The sequence below is a fragment of the Atheta coriaria genome, unplaced genomic scaffold, assembly GCF_025399875.1.
Source record: "Atheta coriaria isolate IRGN ID8LTWV9N9 unplaced genomic scaffold, Caltech_Dcor_3.1 hic_scaffold_7_pilon, whole genome shotgun sequence".
Classification (NCBI taxonomy): domain Eukaryota; kingdom Metazoa; phylum Arthropoda; class Insecta; order Coleoptera; family Staphylinidae; genus Dalotia; species Dalotia coriaria.
In genome coordinates, this window is record NW_027045449.1 from 4,148,834 (window position 1) to 4,171,151 (window position 22,318).

Consider the following 22,318-nt stretch of genomic DNA (forward strand, 5'->3'; position numbering starts at 1 on the left):
CGGCATGCTAATTATGACAAACACATGATAGAAGAAATAGTAGGGCTTCAATATGGCGATGGCGCAACTTCCACTTCCAGCTATGCGAGTTTTCACAGCATTTGACATCAAAGACAAAGCGCGCCCGCAAATGATTCGTGTGGCCGGCTTGTCGATAAGCCTTTTACGCCGCGGCCGCGCGGCAGATAAGTCTCTTAAGATTGCGGCGGCGCGCAGGTCATCTGGAACACGGCTAATAGTCGGCGCGCTCGCCGGGCTCTAATTAATGGTGCTCATGATATCGCCGCACGCCTCGAACGCGCGTATTCGATGTGACTGCGGCTGGCCTGCGCCACGAATAGATTTATGGCGTATAAAACTCCTCCTCGCACGATTTCAGAGTCGATTTTTACGCACCGCAGTAATATCGGAAATCTTCGTGTGTCAAACGTGTGTTTCACACCGTCTTTAATTCCTTCCATGGCAATTAAATTAACGCGCAAACTATTGTTTCATTTCGTGGCCGAATGTATCAAAGAATGGACTTTAATTTAACTTATTGTGTGATTGTGTAACTGTATGGAACATTTTTTCGTTGCTGGGCTGTGCGTGATAGACTGATGGACAAACGATTGCGCAATTTTTTTTCTCTCAATCGAAACGCGGTGGGCGCAGAAACTCGTTGCGTTAAAAAGTTACAAATTGCATTACCGCATGGCGCATCCCTCATCAGAATGATGGCGTACAGGGTCGAATTTTAACCCGATAATCTGCAATCACGAAATTGAAATTTATTGCTCTGGGAAATTTTTGAATTTCAGCTCTGGAAAGATGAAATTCTGCGTAAAACGTAACGATAACGACAATCTCTCTGGTGCTGTACTACATAGCACAAAAATGATTTCGAATGTCGAGGGCGATAATGCAAAAAAATTGCAAACGCGATAGATACGTGAGCCTAGTTCATACGAACGTTCAAAACCTAAAAACCAGACGGTGTTTCAAATCTGTTAAACCATCAAAATATCATTTTCGTTTGCCACATTTGAGTGCACGCCAGCAATTTCGACTGGTCTTGTGCTACCAGAGACGCGCATCGCAAAGCGAAGAGATAATTTGTTAACTTAATTTTACGGTTATAACAAGCAACGAGTGTGAATGCTCGTTAGAACTTAGTGTTAGACCAGCGTGCAGCATTTTAGAAGATGGTTAGTGCCATGAGCGAATGGCGAATCGAATTAAGTATTATTTTCATTGTGTCATAATTTAACTGTGATTATTTAACAACAAATGTGAGAAGTAACAATGCCTCGAGTTTCGAGAGTTAAATAAAACATGTTTTGTTCTAGTGTGCCGAAGATAAATGACGTAAAAGGCTGCGAACGTTGATGTAAATTATAAGCAAAATTGTAAATAATATTTCAAACCTACACAGGTCATATGGTTAATTAATAATAAAGGTAATTAGCAAAGTTCAACACAGCAATAAAATTATAATACCCCATTATTTTCGTGCCTGACAAATGTAGATATTTTTTTTTTGAGGATAAGAAAGAAGAATAAGAAAATAACAGTTTTGACTACTTTTGATGGCCCGAATAGAAACAACAACAACTACAAAAAGAAGACAGCCTTCCTCCTGCATCCCAAACGCGTCTTCGCTGGCATCGCACCCGCCTCTTCGCCTCTCTTTTTATATAAACTTAATTATAACACGTAAACTCATTAGGTGTAATGTGGAGTGCAACCGAGAAGGCGATGCGAGCCAGAATGGAAGACATATGGCCCGAGAAGGTGTGCAACGATCTCTTAAACGTTCCCGCGTTTAAGGCGATATTAGAGCGTCCGTGAAAGGGCGTGCGGCGAGCCGCGTTGAGCGGCGCCAGGGATAATTACAGGCCATGGCAACTGCGATATGATGAATTAGTCGTTTCCTCGCCCGTTTCGTTTCGCCGTAACTTGCAAGCCAATAACGCATAACGGCGACCCGCGTGAGGATTCTATTCGAAATGAATCTTAATTGTCGACGTGCATTATTCGCTGGGATGCTTGCCGCGTGCGTACTTGTTCGGACTGTTGGAAGTTGGTTTCTTTGTCGGCGAGGTGTTTTCCTGGTTTGGTGAAGTCACATTTGGATATGTTTAGATAAGAACGTAATAAATCGTTGGGCTTGCAGCTATGTTGTATATTTTCCAATCATTGATGCGTGATGTAACTTTGATTTTGAAACAAAGAGCTAGCGACGCGTAGTGCAAGGGGCTCGAATCAAGAATCAAATCGTGTTTCGAGTAGAAATAACCGTGATAGAAATCTGCTTTACTGTTAGTGTCGCCAGCTGTAGGGCGTGGTTAGAACTAACCTTGGTTGTTTTGAAAGTTTCCTGTAAAGCGGAAATAGGCATTTACCTGATTGCTACTAACAACTAAGATAAATTAAAATTGATGATTTCATCAAACTGTTGATTTCTGTAAATGTTTAATATTTCTGTTGTGTTTCTGTAGATACTAAAACTGTTAGATAACGCACTACTGGTTATTATTTAAACGCAGCTACTATATTAGGAATAAAAATGAGGCGTATAGTTTGAATATTTGCATAAATATTTATTGATAAAATATAAGCTTTACTTGTGTTACAATTATTTCCACATTATTTATGATATTCACACAACGCAAATGTCTAGATCTTTTAAATTTAATATCACATAGTAATTAAAATTTTTGGCATATACACAAGAAGCTATGTCAACTAAAAAATTAAGTACTTCCAAAAATAACCAGAATGTCCTTAAATGTAATTGAACCAATTACTATCACAATATAAATCAGCTAAGGTAAAATCTACTACACTATCATTTCTTCAGAATCAGAGAATGTTCTATAGAGATACTCCTAGATTGAAATGGCATTAAATAGAACAAATAAACTAATTGACAAGGTTTGCCTAGGTTAAAGACAAAAATAGACTGATATTTTTCAAGTAGGGGTGCCAGTGAGTATCAATTCCACTTTAAAAATTGTATCCATAAGTGTAACATTATCAGTGCATGTCATGCCTTGGCGTTTCAGGTCTTCCAAACGTTGTTCAATGCCTGCCTTGTCTCTGCCATTCAGCACCCAGATTTTTTTGCACATAAACAATATTGGCACATACAGCAAAAGCAAGTCACTATCACTAACGCCCTCAAAACGATGTAAAGCCAAATCCGCCCACTTCAGTGTATTGGGTGCTCCAAGTATATTAAAGGAACAACTAAGAAGTCGGCATAGCACCAGCAAAACTTGTGGTGACCTGTCTGTATATATATTATTCAATATTCTGAATGTATTCTCCAATATTGGTATGGCAGCAGGATAGTCCTTTTGTTCAATCAATTGCTTTGCAGTGGTCATTTCAGGTTCTTGCAAAAATTCCAACAGTGATTTAGAAGATCTTAACCTTTCCTCACCCATTATATGTTGCATTAGTGTTTCGAATGCTATTGATCTGGTGCGGATCAACTTGTCATCAAAGTTTCCAGTTAATGCCTTCTTGGGAAAGACAACTGGTGCCATTAAATCAGCATATTCCTCAATCAGCCCATTATATAAATTCAGAAAATGTGTGTATCTCCTTTCAATTGAAACACCCATCTTCATTCTTGTTACATGACATACTTTCAGAGTGTACACAACATATCGTTTTGTATCTTCATCACAGAAATGTGCAGATATAACTTGAAATAGTCGAGATTTCTGAACTGCAAAATACACAAACTTAATATCATATGTCAAAAATTGAGCCAAATTAACTTACCTGGTTCATTTGGTTCCATTGCTTATATATGTAATTTGTTGCACTAGAACTAGGCAAGTGTATATTAAAAAGGTGATCTTGAACACAATGGGCAACACAAGTAGTAATCAGGTGGGCACTATCTACCTCTATTGTGGTATGAATAATCTAATTATTTGCAAATGATAAGCAAGTATGAATCATTTTAACCACATTGATTGGGGCGCGTTCCGTAACCACAAAAGCGTACTGTGTGTTGCCTATACGCATCGATTAGATAAGTTTATTTTATTACTTTCATTGGTGAATGCGTAATCCATTGTATAGTTTAAAACATTTATTTATTAAAAGTTATACGTGATTTCTTCTGGATTTACATTTTATATATTGAGTTGACATGTTTCGCCCTGAAGGCATCTTCATAAACGGTTTATCTTCTTAAACTGAAATCACGTACAACTTTTAATAAATAAATATTTTAAATTAAGTTTATTTTATTTTTCTTATTCATAATTGTCAAATTAAACGATGTTTTTTTCTAATTATTTATTGTTAAAATATCATTAGGTAAATATTAAAAAAAAGTGATTTGTGTATAATATAATCACAGTTTATCGTAGTACGTATGTAATATTAATGCGCTATGATTAAATTTTGATTTTTTTTTCGTATGTAGCGTTTTCTAGTGATCATATTTTCGTAGTGTTTTATTGATTGTTATATTCATAAATGTGCTTAAATGGTAAAATAGACATGTATTGTTTATTTCTATAGCTATCAGCAAGCGCGAGCATTCGACACGAGAATTGTGTTTGTTTTGAACACAACTTTCACTTTCTTATCGCATTCGCCGCGTGAATGCAACGCATGAGATCCCCTCACGTCGCATGTTGGCGCATCTTAGTTTAGTTTTGATCGCAGGTAACGTGCCCAAGCGATTCGCGCACAAGGTCGCGTGCAATCGACGCACTGGCTTTGCGCTTCTATTGCTTTCTTATCATAAATTGTCGCGTCGTTGCTTGCATAGTTTGCAGCCAGTTTCGTGCCGGTATCTAGGTAGTTGACTATAGTATCGACTATAGTAATGTTATTTATTGTTTGCGCGTTTATTGTCCATAAATACCGGTTAAGTGTATCTCCCCATGTTGATTTGATATTCATCACTAGGATGACCCAATCGTGCTAGTGTAATCGTGTGATTATAATATTATTAAATTGTATTAAATGTTTTTGTTTTAACATATGTTTTCTTTGTTTATTTACAGTATTTGCCGTGCCTTGGAGTTTATAAGTTTATAAGTTCTGCATTGGTAAGTTTATAATTCAATTATATGTTTCATTTTAATTTCTGCGTTCTCTATTAGTTAATATTTACGCTGTTCTGATTTATCGCGTTCCACCGCGTGTTGCAAATATATAAGATAGTCGCGTACTCGGCTGATACATCTCAAAATTAACTGTTTAGTTTTTCCTTCTCTTACAAAAGCGCAAGAGTTGTACTTGATTCCAATTATGTCGGATTAAAGATTCTAAATCTTTAGAAAATTCTCTATAAGATAAGATATGCAAATTGGAAAAATAAGAGAGGTCGAGAATAATTCATAAATAAAAATTTTCGAAAGACAATTCTTGTTTTATCTCACTGAGAGGATTTTCTTTCTTAAGAAAATTTTGAAAATTTGTTTGTTTTTACTTTCAGTATAATTCATAGATGGGACTAGCATCAACTGAAAATTGCTTATTTATCAACATTTGTGTACAAACAACATTTTGGTGTTGCGTTGTCATCTTCTCATATCGCATTCAGTATATTTTAGTTTAGTTTTAATCGCATATACACCACGGAACAAAATTAATTTTTACCTGATAGAGAATTTTCCATTCGTTCATATTTTTGATCTGTTAGTCGCTTGCCATTTTAGTTTAAAAGAAGGCACGTATTCAGGGCACGGTACAAGGGCAGCGGTAGAAGTGACTCGTGTTCATGGCGCCGTACGAGGGTAGCGGTAGAAGAGGCTCGTATTCGGGACGCCGTACGAGGGTAGCGGTAGAAGAGGCTCGAATTCGGGACACCGTACAAGGGGAGCGTTAGAAGTGACTCGTGTTCATGGCACCGCACGAAAAATTGAAAAATGTCATTAGCACTTTTAGTCGCGTTTTTCGATCTTTTACTGTAGGAAATATAATTATTTTATATTCTTTTCTGATAGAGAATTTTCCAGTCTTCCATAATCTATAATTTTTAGTTGCTATCTCTTTTAGTACAGAAGATATTCGCTATTGAAAATCGACAATAAAAATTATCAATTGCCTCCTTGGCCTGCGAGAGTAATAAATAAAAAGTGGACGTCTATTTTAAAGTATTATGGTGCGAATGACTAGCAGCCTTCAGCTTTTGTAAGGAGGCAGCGCGTCACGCTTCTGTGATCCCAATTCGTTTGTGTTGTTTCATTAACATGGAAAAACAAAAAAAAAAACAAACTGAGAAACATGTTTAGCTAAATAACTATTGTAGCGGTTATGTAGCCAGCTCCACATTATACTGTTTCGTATGCTTTTATTATTTGAGAATAAATTAATCAAGTTTGGACATTTGATTCCAATGACATTTGTCATGTATCGCTACGAAGAATTAACGCGTCTTCTAAAGAGTGTCATTTATTGATTTTGTTAATGTTTTTGTATTTTGTAAAATGAACTTGGGTACAGATTCAAAATTTAGGTAACGATTTGTATTTTATTGAATGTTTATATGTTAGATGCGTTTACTGCGTCAATCGCGTTTACCTTTTTTATGTCCTCTGTCGTTGCCCCGAATGTATCGTAATACTGATAGTAACCACGTGTTGTCGCCGTTAGCTGTGCACACGCAGTTCCATTCCGGTTGCCGCGTGAGTCGCTCGTGTTCATCATTTGATTCTCGAACAATCTCGTTAATAAGAAAATTTATTGATTTTCAATACACAATCGGCAGTACATATCGGGGACGTGGTTTTACTATGTAATTGTACCCGTCGAATGTTCATCAATCGTGAATTAATCTTCCGTTTACCTGAGCGCGTGTGATGTTCCGTCGATCGTCGCTGAATATAAGCCGTGTTGGTCTACATGTGCACAGCGTGCATGTTCGTCAGCACATTGGAAAACCTTTGATTTATAATTATGTGCTGCAGATAGACAACGTTGGTGCCCAGGGAAAGAAGTTTGTGAGTGACCGAACCATGAAGTTAGCAATACGAGTATCCATAGCGGTGTTGGAGAAGCACGTGTTTTAAGGCAAGTTTTTATTGCTACAGCATTTCCTAGCTCTTGATATTTTTATATAAAAAAATGTATCTATTGTTAAATATTGCCAATAAAACACAAAGTAATAGTACCATCTTATTCATATTTCTTTATGGTATCCTCTTTGTTGTTTTCAGTTTTAAATAATACGACATACGACAAATCTAATGTGTGTGCAACGGGTATAGCGTAACTAACTGTGGCTTGAATTGTGTTGTTGTTTATAAAAACATGATAAAAATAAAAACATAAATAGAAGAATCAAATATAAGTGATTAAAACACTCGGTGGTCGAGTAGGTACGTGCACCTGCTGGCATGCCAGCAAACACGGATCGAATCTCAGGTATAGAAGGCATTTTTCTCAAATATAAAAATATCATGTGAAATTTGGGTTGCATACATGAAATGCAACGAAATATAAGAGAAATTTAAATACAAGTGGTGGCAATAAGAGAAGTAAGAAAGTAAATAGAGAACGGGAGAACAGAGAAATAGAAGAATGAGAGTAGTAGAGAATAGGAGAAGATAGAAGGAAGAAAACAGAGGGTAGAGTAGAGTAGAGTAGAGAGTAGAGTAGATAGAAGAAAGAGAACAGGGGAGAAGATCAGATTTTTAAATTTTTTGGCCCGTGTCGTTAGACAGTCTACTGCTTCGATCCGTCCATTGCTCCCGGCCCATCCTACAGCTACGATGTCTCTGCGCTTCATCCCCAGAATTATCAGGCATATCAACAATTTTCATGGTGGGAGATCACCTCCAGAGAGAGGGAACTCCTTATAAGGACAATCCTTATAAGGTCTTGTAAAAATATTTCTAAGTTTTAAGTCATCTCAAGAGAGGCGACACTCTTGTAATATTCTTACAAGTTCTGGCCTGTAGCTGAAAGGAAAGAAGGAGTACACAAATCATACAGGTTACCTTAACAATTTTTATAGAGGGGATCATCCCCTGAGAGAGGGAACTCTCTTAGAGACCTGTTCCTGAAATGATAGAAGGCGAACACACAAATCAACGAAGTCAATATATCTTACTATTTCTTTATTAATAATAGAAAACAAGTTTAGGTTTTACAAGTCAACAGAATTCATGTCGCCATATTGAAACAGGACTTACGACCTGCTTAGCCGCGCATATGTCAGCAAATACTACTTCATAAAGTTATACCGGTATAATGAAATTAGTAAATTGCCAATTTTCTAGGTGATTGAAAATGGAAATAAATATACAGGGTGTTACAAAACGAAAATTTAAAGTGCAAAAAAAAATCTCAAAACTACAAATATCATTCGTTTTCGCCGGAGGTTCCGGGAAACTAATATACAGGGTGTCACAAAAAGAAAATTCAAAAGGCAATGAGGAAAACGCTAAAAATAACAGTTGAAGCAAAATTTTCACGGGCACTAGGGAAAATGAATATACAGGGTGTTTTCGAAAGAAAATCTCAAATTCAAAACACTCAAAACTCACAAATACAGGCAATTTTCGTCGTAGCATTAGAAAAACTAATAGACAGGGTGTTACAAAAAGAAAATTTTAGAAACTACAAGGGATTCACAACATGGAGACGGAAATTTACAAATGCAGAACAATATTTTAATACGAAATCAAAGATTTTTCCCGAAAATCATCGAGAAATTGGGCAAACAGGTGCTATGAAAATAAAACACTCACATTTTATTACTCGTATATAGTTTATATATTTATTAATTGATGATAGATAGCATCAACTGCACAAAGTAACCGACGGGCGAAGCATTATCATAAATTGATAGAATATCCGGTGGAAAACATCTAAATTAACAGACGGCAAGCGACGGCGCGTAGCAATACAGTTGGTAAATACGATATAAATAACTATTTTTTTTATAAATATTAAGATGTACGGAGACTACAAAAACGAAAAACTATTCAACATACAAGATTTACTAGGTCAACAAGAAACTTCTTAATTTAATGATGCTAAGAAGTGCAAATCGATTAAAAACGTTCACGTGTTCAGCGAAAACATAACCGAGCCGACGGCTGACAGCAAAGTGAACGTGGTCGACCACATGAATATTGTCATTTTAATAATCTTCACATAATTTTAGAAACCGTGTTTGTAATAATTAAATCATGCATGTTATTTTTGGAAACGGGACTAGGAAATCTGATAGAAATGCAAAATTAATATCTCTCAAATTTTATAAGCAATTTAAACCGCCTTAACTTTTCATTAAAAAAAATTAATTACACGCCTACCTAAGCATTGATGGGGAGATTTTCTATCCTGGAATATATTCTATCAACAGAAACCTCGCGCGCAGATTAACGGATACTTATTGTACACTTAAGAAGACTCTAACCGCCACAAATCATCACACAAAACACCCACACGTGCCCGTTGCAAATATTTTGCTGATGACCGAAATATTACACGACGATTAAACCAATTAAAACCTCAAAACGCGTGGCGCTTAGAGAGACACGTTCGCGGACCACGCGGTGAAACGACTGCCGTGTGCGCGGCGTGTAGCCAGGTACAAGGCAGGTATGTAGCGATATCAACAAAAAAGTTGTTTATATACAAACGTACTGATAAACACTTACTTGGGAAGACGAAACTAAAATTTCACAACGTTGAAGTAACACACTTACACGAATTCTACTTTTATTTTCAATTAGCGACCCGCCCCGGCTTCGCACGGAAACAAAAACCGCATCAAAATACACGGGGGGGAAGCTAAGAAGCATCGCACAAAGAGGAGATGGGAATAATCGGAAACTTTGTATTTACGACATCACATTAGAAACCTCAAAAATAACAGTACTTCTCCACTATTTAATAGATGTTATTATACATATAAACCTTCCTCTTGAATCACTCTATCTATTAAAAACAAACGGCATCAAAATCCGTTGCGTAGTTTCAAAGATTTAAGCATCCAAAGGACCGGAAAAAAAGCGACTTTACTTTATACTATGTAGTGATATTTCTTGGCATAAGAAAATAATTTATTGCTTTTGGGATGCAATAAGATTGAGAAAAACATGAATTTAATTTACCATTACAAATAAATCATTTATTGTATAAGTTTACTGTATAGTTACTACCTTAACCTTAGTTAATTGGTAATTACAACACCGCCCCTAATTTAAACATTCACTGTAAGAAATGAGAGTTAAAACATATCGCTCGGCGATAAGTTAAATATCATATCTACCTACTAATATTTTAATAAAGCGATTATCTCAAATATATTGGATACAAATACGCAGAAATATACAGCTAATGTTAAATAATTTCTATGTATCAGTGCAACACTCGACGGTGTAAACTCGCTCTAGATAATAGTTGTTTACATTCGCAAAGATGTTGAAAAATAAACACGGACAAAACTACATTCACCGAGTGTACAAAAAACACGTGGTTAAATAAAATTGACATTAACTCCGAGTATTACAAAATATAAAAAACACGAGTTTTCCTCAATATGATCGGTTTTCAAACACAAGTTTTAAAACATGCAAGAAATTCCCGGCTATTTTGAGACAGTTCAGACCAAATTTCGCAAGGTTTCAATGATGCATCTTGTAAAAGGGCTCTTGCTCTATCATATATAGAAGAAATAACTAAAATATTGCAAAGGTTTCGCGGGATATGACCAGTTTTCCACCGTAAGTTTCGAAAAATACTATAAAAGGGCAAACTTTCACGTCCATTTTGAGACAGTTAGGACTGAAATTTGAGAGGTATCAAGGGTGCATCTTGAAAAATGACTCTCGCTTTATCATGTAAAGAAGAAAAAACTAAAATATTGCGAAGGGTTCGCGAGATATGAGAAGTTTTCCTCCGCAAGTTTTGAAAAATGCTAAAGAGAGCAAATTTTCGCGGCCATTTTGAGACAGATAGGACTGAAATTCGCGAGGTTTCAAGGGTGCATCTTGGCCACGCGCATGTGAAACGCAAAAAAAAATACATAATTGAATTTTAAACTTACCAATGCAGAGCTCATGGCACTCAAGACTCGCCAAGCGCTGTAAATAAAAGTAAACAAATTGAAATATTTCATAAGATTTAATATTATGCTCATATTCACACATCGGAGAAAAAACTTGCAATACAATCTGTTCTGTCTGTTACAATGTTCTTATAGATGTTACTTTCCCAAGTACTAATGGTCCTCTAATTGCAAAAATTAGAAAACCGCCTGGCAGTGCCCATTGAAAATTGAATCTACTCGTATACTCAACACTGTTTAATCTTAAGATACGCGGCGACTAACACACGCCGACCGTTTCTTGTTATTCGCAACGTATGGACATTAAACGCTAAATTAATCACTATCACACCCTGCAGATGCAAGTTATAACTAAATAGTCGATTGATTGTTGTTCAAAGCATCGTATGAAGGTAGTGGTAGAAGTGACTCGTGTTCAGGGCACCGTACCAGGGTAGCGGTAGAAGTGACTAGTGTTCAGGATACCGTACGAAGGTAGCGGTAGAATTGACTCGTGTTCAGGGCACCGTACCAGGATAGCGGTAGAAGTGACTCGTGTTCAGGATACCGTACCAGGGTAGCGGTAGAAGTGACTCGTGTTCAGGATACCGTACGAAGGTAGCGGTAAAAGTGTCTCTTATTCAGGCCACCGTACCAGGGTAGTGGTAGAAGTGACTCCCATTCTGGGCACCGTACGAATCTTTTATAATCTTCAAACCGCTGATCACTATCTCTTTTAGTTTAGAAGATATTCGCTATACAATATCGTCGAAAAAAAATTATTAAGCACCTTCTTTCCCATTTTTTTCTTAGATATTAAAATTTCATCTCTTAGATTTCCATTTTATGGAAAGACCATCGTATGGAGAGATTTTCGTAGATAAAGAATCTACGAATTGTTCCTTTCTACCTCTTTTATTTGCGAGTTTGAGAGATATTCTCAATTGAAAAAAATGGTCAAAAATTGAAACATTTCACTTTTTAGCACTCTTAGTCGCATTTTTCGACCTGTTACTCTATAAAATTAAATAATTTCAAATTCCACCGACGGACCGTCATAAGTTCGCACCATATATACCATACATATCCGCTACCATTAATATTGTTGATTGAATCAAATATAAATTGATTGGTGCTATGATGCAACGATGCAATTATGTCTTACCAAAGATAACTCATCTATAACTCGTCTATAACAATTCCGATTGATTAGAGTCACATGGTAGCTCGTACACTTGCTAAATGGGTACACTATAACTACACGTGCAAAATATAGTCAACGCAGACAGAACCCGAGCACAATTAACGATTGATGAACATTGTCACTACAATTGTTAATCGAATTTAAATCAATTTATCGATATATAGTCGCGAGAAACAGAACTAGTCGTTATGAACACGCGCGATTTACTCGATAACCGCAATGGAACTGCACGAAACTGCACATAGTCGACTACATGAGGTCACTATCTATCGCTATTACGATACGCTCGCGCTGCGGGAAAAAAATTGTTTACACACAAATCATTTCATTCTACGCGTGGTTTGAAACTGTCGGAATAAGACAAGGAACCACAATAATATCAATGACATCATTGTTAACAGCGCTCTCTAGTGGAAAAAGTCTCAAGCCGAGATGCTGCTGTAGAAGAAAAGTGCAATTTTCAACGTTATAGTCAACGTTAAATAGTCACGTTATTTACTTATCTTAAAATACTAAAATAATGTCTCGTCGACCTCTATCAACGCTCCAAAAATTGGACATTTATGAGATTTTATTCCGTTGTACTTATGTATAAGGAAAAATTAACTAAATTTTAAATATTTAGATTCAGTTTCATAAAATGTTGATAATAAAGAACTAAAATTATAAGGAAAAGAAATAGCAAATATTGCAGAGTGTAAAATTCTAAGGTTATGAAAAAACTCAAAAGTAAATTTTATGTTTATTAAGTCCCTGAATTGCGCCGTGCTTAGAAATTACCAACCAATAAAAAAGGGAGGCAGCTCCATCGTCACGATGCATTTAATTTAGTCCCGTAATTGAATTGTGATTCCTCTAGCGCAAGTACTACGTAAAATGTGTAATTATATCCAATTAACATGCCACGGGTACCACCACCACACGCTTGCACTATACAAAGACGCAGTGATCTAGGTGAGCATACAAATACACACATGCTTGAACGTGTTTTCGATAGAATTGGCGCGCGAAATCCCGGTTGCCATGGCTGCATGCGCGAGGAAGGCCGACGATAGCGGTGGCGGCAGCGGCGGCGGCAGGTCGATCTGCGCGCCGGTGCCGTCCACCTCCTCGCCGCCAACCGGCTCGCGGCCTCCGGTGCGCTCCGCAGACGATGCGAATCCGTTCTCTCGTGCGTTCCCCGTCGTCGCTAGTTCTCCTATAATTGCGCGAAAAGCATGGGGTCGTTATTACCGCTCTGAGAGCAGTCTTAAAGCAGCTCTCGGAAAAATCCGGCGCACTCGAAACTAAACTTTACTATCTGTGTTTGTGGCTGGTAGTTTTTTGCTTGTTTCATTTAGTTTTCCAACCGAACTGAACACTGACTTAATTCTTGTTTTACTTTTATTGCCAAACTGGCGATGCGTGGGTGGTAGTGGTTCCAGAATGTGAGTGACTTTTTCTCTTCTTATCTTCGACACGTCTCACGTTTCTTCTCTTCTCTTGCGATTCCTCCGCCTCCGCTCGTTGTGTAACATGTGAGTATTTCTCTGTTTGCTTTTCCAAGTGTTTTTCACTACACGACCCTATCGCGCGCTCTCGTTCCGTGACTTTTGTCACATTTGATAAATTGAGTTATTTGTTTTTCATTAACTTCATTGCCGGCGCCGCTCTCGACTTTTCCGCGTCGCAAAATAGCTAACAACAAGTAAACAAAACTTCAAACGCGCTCATCCCGTTTTAAATAATTAAACGGCCAATATCAAATAACTCTCAAATCGGTAATAATATTTATTTACCAGGCTATTCATAAATATTTCACTCACTAATCCTACCAACTAAATATACAATTCATAGTTTCACATGTGATAAACAATAAAAGTATTGTTTACACTAATGTCATAGAATGTTGCAAGTAGCGAAAGTTTCAATATTATTCAGTCGAAGGTCCGCGCTTGAAATGTTCTGTCGAAAACGTAAACTCGACGACAGATTTAGACGTCGTAAACGCGTCGCAGAACTTACAACGTCTAAGCGACGACGGAACGCGTAAATTTTTATTTTGTTATTACAACTTTTATCATCGAAGGCGTCGCGGCAAAAAAAAAAAAGCGCCGACGAAAAGCGGATGCGTAAAAACGTCAAAACCCCAGCAACACTTTCGGACAAACAAAACAGTTTATCCACTGAAATATTTGCTCGACGAACCTGCAGGACAACATACGTACAAAAAGCAGCAAACATACAATCTCCCAAAGTTGAATATACAGTGTGTGACAAGAAAATAATTTCAATGCATGTTATATAAAACATTTTAAAATGATGACCAACAGTATCTCCTGTTTGTTTGGCAGGTTGGTTGGAAAGGGTGGTAGCAAAATGAAAACTTGTTTGATTGCTCACGCCAAGCGCACACGCGTCGTCCTGTTGACAGAAGGCAACACATTCGAGACGCTCTTCACGGTTTCACGCATTTTGCGCATCACACAATGTTCAAAAACATCCAGACACATACATGCCTCTTAGTGTGCACAAGAATGCCAGCCAAGAACGAAAAATATTTCAGTCAATAAATTTATGTATATTCGTGCGATTTACAGTTGATTAAACAGAAAGATCTCTTGGCTTTGAGTTTTCAGTTTCTGTCTGTAACCAAAATAGAGTTAAAGAACAAGCACCAAGTCGTAATTAAATATTCGACACTCGTGCACAGATGAACATCACCAAGGGATAGATGATTTACAAATAGCCCAGTTTCGATAGCACACAGCGGAAAGTCACGTCTTTGAAACCAAGTAGCTAATAAAATCACAATCAAGTTAGCAACTAAGAATTGAACAAAATTACTTAAAAAAACTTAATTGCAATAAAATATTTTAAATCAATGTAAATGGTCTATGTGTGAAATATACCTCACATTAAATAATTTTATACTTTAAATTCTGAATTTATTTTAGCTCATATATGTCAATATGGAAGTCTTTAATTTTTTTTGCTTTCTATTCGGGTGTTTTTGAAACGGTCGTTTTCTTGAAGTTCTACTTTTCAACGTTTCGGTGTTCTTGCCCAAAAATGCCCCGGAGCTACCAGGCATGTTCAGTGAAAACGAACGCCGTAGCACGCGGATGTACGTGAAGTGAACCTCAGAGACCGAGCGATTCTCCCTCGAAGAGGCACGTCCCTTCGCTCGTTCGTTCATGTTGATTCAACGAATTGTACGCGCTCGCGTTGTCAACTTGCTCGTTCTCGGCATCCGCTGTGCGAAAATAGGCCGCGCAATGAAAATTTAACGAGAGTGTTTGTTAATAACGTCCCTCGGGTGGCGTAGCGTCGGAGATTTAGTAGCTTGGTTTGCAGCACTCCTGAATTACAGCCGAGTATTTGGATCAGTACAAGAAAGATTGATTTCGTACAACTTCCAGTAAAGATCTGAAAATGTTGGTGTAAGACGAATAGCAGAGGAAAGTTGTTTTTGGCGAGTTTTGCGAATTGCAGTGAGTTTAAGACTTTCGGAAATTCAAGGTTTTGCTTGATCGATTTTAGAATTCTGGAGTTGAATCTTTATATGGAAGTCAGGTGTGTTGACCATAAATCTATGACACAAAATAAAAGGCACTAGATTCAACCATAGTCGTATCCACAAGCTAAATGATAGTGAATTATATTTACGGACGAATTTTAAGTACGTCTTACAGCAAGAGCTAAAGCTTCATCCAAAGCCAGAGTTGGAGTTTATTTAGTGGATAGTAAAGTGGTTTATTACTCTGAGAGTGCGCCTTAAATGTAATTTTCATACGAAATGAGAAACCCAGTCGAGCAAAAATACGAAATAAAATATTTTGAATTAGACACAACTTGCTGAAATCAGGAAATCGTTAAAAATCAATTATTTACAGATATTTGTATGCTTCAGTTCGGAAAGCTTTCATTCCAGTGTAAGCTGAATTAGAGGCAAAATTCCAGATTTTCCTAGTATAAATCATCAAATGTTGTGTTGTGGCGCATGTGTGCTACATGCGGCACATCTCCAAATATTTTCTCGTAATCCAACAGCAGCGGCATTACTCAATCCGACGGAGTGTCGGGCGAGCGCGGGCGAGTCTGCGACTGACAGACGGGGCAAGCGTGGAAAAGCTCGGAAAAGCGTGCCGAGCGAGTGTTTACAACCAATCATATATTGAAATCGCAGCGTCATGAATTTTATAACTTTAGACCACACCGACGTGCATTAATGGAAGCAACTCGTGCGACACGTAAACACAACAAAATGAAATGTTCGCAAGGTTTTCCGAGCTTTCCATGAATAAACAAACCACAAAAAGCGCTCAATAAAAAATTATATCAGAAAAGTGAATTGTTATGATTCACTTAGGTAACAAGAATCAGGAATTTTTGAAATTATTTTCGACGAAAAATATTTGTTAAAGAAGATTTTATTTTCTAACCAAGGAAAACTTTTCCCAATTGTTTAATGCAAAATTAATTCTGTTTACTTTCCCAGTTAGGAACATCTTCTGACTGCAGTTTGTTCTGGAAATACTTTTTCCATAAATTTCTCAGGTGCTTAAACTTTGGGTTTTGATTCGCCCCGAAACTTGCCAACTTTCCAGGAATCGTAATTATTTGGGAAATTGCAGAACAAACAACTTGGGCCCGTAGCAAGGTTTACAAAGACAGTAGAAACCTTTCCGAAATACCATTATTACGAACATACGCAGGCTTGAAGCTGCAAATATTAGAAATCCTTTCGGTTCTCTTAGTTTTCCGGTTACGCAGTTTGCTGTTAATCGACCCCGAGAACATAAGGAACGTTCGCATCCGGTACGGTTATCTAATTGATCGTGATTTATAACAGTTATGGAACTCTATACCAAGAATTGAAAATTGAAACCCTACAGACCCAAATAGCATGTGATGACGTGGTTGTGGTGGGGCTGATAAGGTGATTCGTGAAATTCAAACATCAAACATTTTTCTTTTAACACTTCAGGTTTAATCTAAATGTGAATTTCACAGTGTTGGTGACTGTGGGTCGGAATTTCCGGTCGAGGTCGGGTGCGGGTTTTGGGTTGCGCGATTCGCGTTATCATTTAATTCGAAATTATCAAGTATCGATTTTACATTTTACATTTCGGGCGTGGGTGTCTAAGAATAAATCCGTTTCGGTGTGCGGTGGTGCTTCCAAACCAACGGACTTCCGGTTATAAATATGTCTCCCGAGGACGACACCCCAAAGCTCCAGAAGTGAGAAAAAGATTAAAACTGAATTTATTAGTGTTACATCGTTTTAAAACCACTTGCAAAGCCCGTAAAACAGGAAAGTTTAATTGAAAACATAATATACGTACAAAAATAAACATTCCCGCACGCTTGTACGTTTTATTGATTCATCCAAAATGTTTAAAAGTAAATAATCAATCACTGAAACAAGATAATAAAAATAAAAGTGTTTTTGCACTTAACTCAATTATTTCAACACGTTTTTGTTTTATCTTCCAACAACTTTTACCTAACTCTGGTTTTTTGTCTTGAATCTTTTAAAGTTGATTTTAATTCAGGGCAATTGAAAGTACATCCTGGAGCGGTATGTAAATCGCTAAATATGCAAATAGAGTTCGAATTAATTTTCGTCTCTTTAGAAATAAAATGAAAAAATCGCTGCCAACGTTGCCAACCAGCAGTGATGGTAGCAAAGAGGATTTTCCGTCTTTTGGAGTGATACTTATTTAATTTCCACGCCATGGTAATTGCAAGAGTGGTGGGAATGCCAAGACTGATTCAACATTTCCGGTTTTGAAAACTGTTCGTAAAATACACGCTTTGAAATCTATTAAAATTTACAGTTTAACATAACGCTGTAAATCTGATTCAGTTTTATATATTGGCTTGTTTTAATTCTTGATTAGGTGGAAATGAGAAAAGCATGATTTTTGCAGCCGTTGTGCTTTATCAAAGCATTGGGGACGACGAGTGAATTTTAGATCAAAGCGGCGAGCGCAGCTATGGAGTAGGGCTTGTACTCGTACTGTGCTTGAGCTGTAAGAGCAACGGCGGCGGAAGCTAAAACAATTCCTAATTTAATGCGCTCGCTCTTCGAAATTTAATTTTCGGAGAGGGTTTTTTCCGCACACAGCTTTAACAGTTCACACTGTTTTGGCTTTGCTTTTGTCGCAGCAGCAGAAATTTTCATGTGCTTTTAGTCGTGTTCTTTTTTTCCCTGTAATAAGTAAGTTTAAAAATAAATTCGAATTTCATGTATGATTTCATTTGGAACTTTGAGGTTTTAAGAATATTAATTAGTTACTGGTGCGACACGTCCAACGTCAAGGGAAAACTTTTCATTTTACGTCTTTATTCACCGCTTTTAGGCGTACGTGGTTTGCGCGGCTTTTAGGCATACCTTCAGCTATTGAAACTTTTCAACCATATTTCGCGCTGGCAGGCAGCGCAAGAATGCGGAAACTTTCTGCGTTTACAGAAAGTAAACCGAAATTCGCGTCGACATAAAGGCCGTTGGTACGCCATCGAGATAATATGGAAAAGCATGAAAGTCAAATATAAATGTGGCAAAAGTAATTAAATAATAAAGAAATTTAAAATGATTAATAATCTAAAATATATTTTGAACGACACTATAACGATTTAATATTAAAGGTCAAACAATTTATTTTTCAATTTCAATTTCCATACTATTTGTTTTATTTCGCTTCCCTTTATAATTACCCATATGTTCACGGTTTTGTGTAAATGTGCATTGCGATTGGCTCGTAGAAAGCCTAGAGGGAAATAATTACACGTCGAGTATTGCGCCCCACTACAAGATTCAACTGACAAGTACGCCGGTGCAAAAGAACGTACTAGAGCGCTACAAATGGAAAACTTTTTACGGCATTGCCGCCGTCCGTTTCAATTTTTGCTCGTTGCCGGCTTTCATTAAATCCGGCCACAGTCTGGCTCATCAATAAGCCAACTGTTTCATAACAATTAAAACTTACTTTTAGTTTCTTCTTTATTAACACCAAACAAAAGAAATCTCTAGAATACAAATAAAAATATTTGAAACCAATTATAGGTAGAAATGAATAAAGTTGGAATTGTGGGGCAGAAATATTAATGTCAACAGTCAGTAGGTTAGATTGTATGAAAGTGCTAAATGACAATGTAATTCCGCCTGCATTTTGGTCTTTACTTCCGAGCCCTTGTTATACTTTCCACTCACCATGTTGGTAGTCGTTACCTCACACATGGTAGAGTGGGTGGTCTACATTTCTAGTGCGCGCGCGGGCGGTGTTCGTTTCTTTGCGTTAGATGAATTTAAAGCCGCAACTTTAATAAGCTTTTAATATCCCAGCACCAGGCTCAGTAAACTACCGTCCAGGATCCGACCCTTGATTAAATGCTTGGTATATTAGGGGTTGATATATGATGACAATGCTAGTACAATATACACCACTTTATAGTTGTGGGTATCATTGGACCAACTGGAGCGTACACTTCGACAACTAAACGAAAGGGTAAATGAAATTTTGAAACTCTTACTTACCCATAAAGTGCTGTAAACGAGCCGTCGGGTTCGAAACTTAAGTTGGATACTTAGTCGAAATTCAAAATTTGGATTGCAACCGCCGCTTTCTGGGGAATAGCAAAAGAACAAAGTCATAAGTTAAATGTTTGACAAGAGTTGCAAGTTAAATAACAATTTTCCCCAAGCATCAAAGTATCCGCGAAACTCAAACACTTTGAGTTTTCACCCAATATAAATAGACATGAATCTAGTTTATATAAATTAAACAAATCTTTTCTACCAGACAGTTATTTACGCATATAAGATGGTTCCAGTTAAGTCAAACTTGAGTCAACACTTTTCGCAGCCAACTTTCCATCATATAAATTCAAATTGTATGAATTGTTACATTTCGATATTGCAAGTTGATTGATTTCAATTTCCCACCGCAGTGCTTGCAGGTTTTCCTATTGAATGAAACACGCAGTTGGCATGTTTTGCTGTGAGCTGTTTACAAGTTATATTTGCGTTATATGTGAGTTTCGTGTCGACTGCAAATCGCCGGAGCAATAATAAGCGCGCACAATGGCGATCCCGCACTTGCCACGACTCTCGACGTCAAATAAGCTAGCGGGGTACAAGGCGGCAGCAGGGGTGGATGAGTAGGTACATGAGTACACATCAATGGCCGTCGTACACAATTCGTACAAAGAAGAAACTCGACATCAACGTCCACACAGCTCGCATGCATCGAAAATCGATTTTCCACCTTGCTCGAAGCGAGTGCTCATATGCGAGGTTATGTGGGTGAAGCTCACAAACTAGTTCCGACATTGTTTGCAAAAGCTGGTCGAAAACCAATGAGCTATCCAAAGTACACAGTTATTAGACCAACTTCAATACAAGATAAAAAAGTGTATTACCTACAAAATGTCACATAACCTATATTAATGTTCACATGAATGTGCTAAGATCATTTTCCCCCAAAACGCATATCTAACGATTCGGGTATTTTCATACGCGTACGCTTTTCCCGGTGTTCTCCTCAATGCTCATTCATTTTATGCTCAAATTCCTGTCGCTATCGATTCCCACCCCCATGTCGTTACTACGCTGGGCTGTGTGGCATGCTTTTCACCTTCGCGCCCGTTGCCATTGTCCCTTTTATTTCGCGCATTTTCCACTCGATCGTCCTCTTTTGCGTGTTCGCTTTCTTTCGCTCCGGCTGATCCGTGTCGTGATAAACAATTCCAGCCACGTGATCAATAATGGCGTCGTTTGAATTCGCATTAGTACAACATTCATGAATTATTTATTTGCAATTGAATACCAATCTATATCGGCACAAATAATTATTCCTACACTCGATTCAATAATGAGTTTTATGTATTTATTTAATCGTGTTCAGCTGCTGTTGTTGTTGGTGTTATTGTGTTGAGTTCATTGAGAGTTGTGGTTATTTGTGACTTGAACGTAAATGCTGGTAATTTCATTGAATGTTCTTGAAAGAAAAATAACTTGATTGAAGTCCGAACGCTTCAATTTCGATTGGAAAATGCACTTGTGAAGAGCAGTGAGCTGTGAACCTTTCAATTAACTGTGTTCCGAACGTTTTAATGGAAACGCAATTCAAGCAAATAGTTCTTGGGCGCATGGAACGTTTACTCAGGGTTATTATACAATTCTATCAACTTTTTTTCACGCATCACTTATTTTAAGAATCTATAACTTGATCAAGCAAAACAAACCTTAACTTGCAAGACATTGTGAATCGAATGTGAATCAAATCAGATGGAAATATTAATGAAGGTGTAATCATTTCTAAACAAAAATGATTCGAGTTTGTGTACAGTACATGCGTTGTACACGCTGTTAGAAATATACGAGTAAATTTACACAGTTTGTTGTTGATAGTGCATAGACTTGTTTTACATCCCTATCGGCAGCTTGTGTGTTTACCTTTTTGAAATGAAAAATGAATTGAATATATATTTTATTGATTATTAATATGAAATTAATATTCTTTTTATAATAATTAAAACATCAAAGAGAAATTACGCTGTATGCTGCAATAATTTAAGTAAAATTTTTGAAATTGCTGAAACTATATGAGTGGAAAATTTATCTCTTCCAGTAAACACTGTTGCATTATGATGAAGTAAACTCACACGCAAATAAACACATTCAGATGCGCAGCATATTTTTCTTTTGCATCACAAATGAAGTCTTTTTGTGGCAGAGTCGTTTTCAGTTTACAGCACATTTCCCATGTACTCGTATATTATCCACGTTCTTTTGTCGGCTAATTTAAAATTTTAATTTAATAAAAATCTACAGTAAAAAAAAATACAAAGAAAAAGCGCAAACACGATGAACAAACATAAACCGAGAGAATGATAAGAAAATAACACGATGTAACGTTAAATGAAGCCAAACTCTTTGATGAGAAACGAAAGCATTATCTTTGTAATAGAAATGAAACAAAACGTAAATGAAATTAAATTATAAAAATTGCCTCCATCCACGTACCACCTACCAGAAGCTCAACATGTATTCGTAATTGATAATAGAATTTGTAAATATAGGTTTAGGTATCTTTGTTCGAAATTGT

At 37.1% G+C, this 22,318-nt stretch overlaps 2 protein-coding genes and 1 long non-coding RNA gene across 6 annotated transcripts in view; 2 read left to right on the top strand and 1 right to left on the bottom strand.

Moving 5' to 3' along the window:
• Positions 1-5,047, top strand: part of LOC135795771 (uncharacterized) — a 59,206-nt gene extending 54,159 nt beyond the window's left edge. The window contains exon 4 of the long non-coding RNA XR_010549142.1: positions 5,019-5,047. This is a non-coding gene — a long non-coding RNA (uncharacterized lncRNA). The remainder of the gene's footprint in view (positions 1-5,018) is intronic.
• On the bottom strand, positions 2,562-4,009 carry Snx21 (Sorting nexin 21). Of its 2 annotated transcripts, XM_065308008.1 has the most exons (3): positions 3,901-4,005; positions 3,775-3,823; positions 2,562-3,718 (listed from the first exon to the last, which is right to left on the bottom strand). In XM_065308008.1, exons 2-3 carry the CDS (start codon positions 3,791-3,793, stop codon positions 2,955-2,957), a joined length of 783 nt encoding a protein of 260 aa, XP_065164080.1. In that variant the 5' UTR covers positions 3,794-3,823; positions 3,901-4,005; the 3' UTR covers positions 2,562-2,954. The 2 variants fall into 2 exon arrangements, with proteins under 2 accessions (XP_065164080.1, XP_065164079.1); XM_065308007.1 differs by having other exon boundaries at positions 3,775-4,009.
• Positions 5,048-13,357: 8,310 nt separating the features above from the next.
• Positions 13,358-22,318, top strand: part of smog (G-protein coupled receptor 158 smog) — a 34,894-nt gene continuing 25,933 nt past the window's right edge. For 2 of the 3 annotated variants that reach the window (XM_065307044.1, XM_065307046.1), the window contains exon 1: positions 13,358-13,741. The gene's annotated coding sequence lies outside the window, so the exon portion shown is untranslated. The remainder of the gene's footprint in view (positions 13,742-22,318) is intronic. The other variant, XM_065307045.1, reaches the window with a different exon arrangement.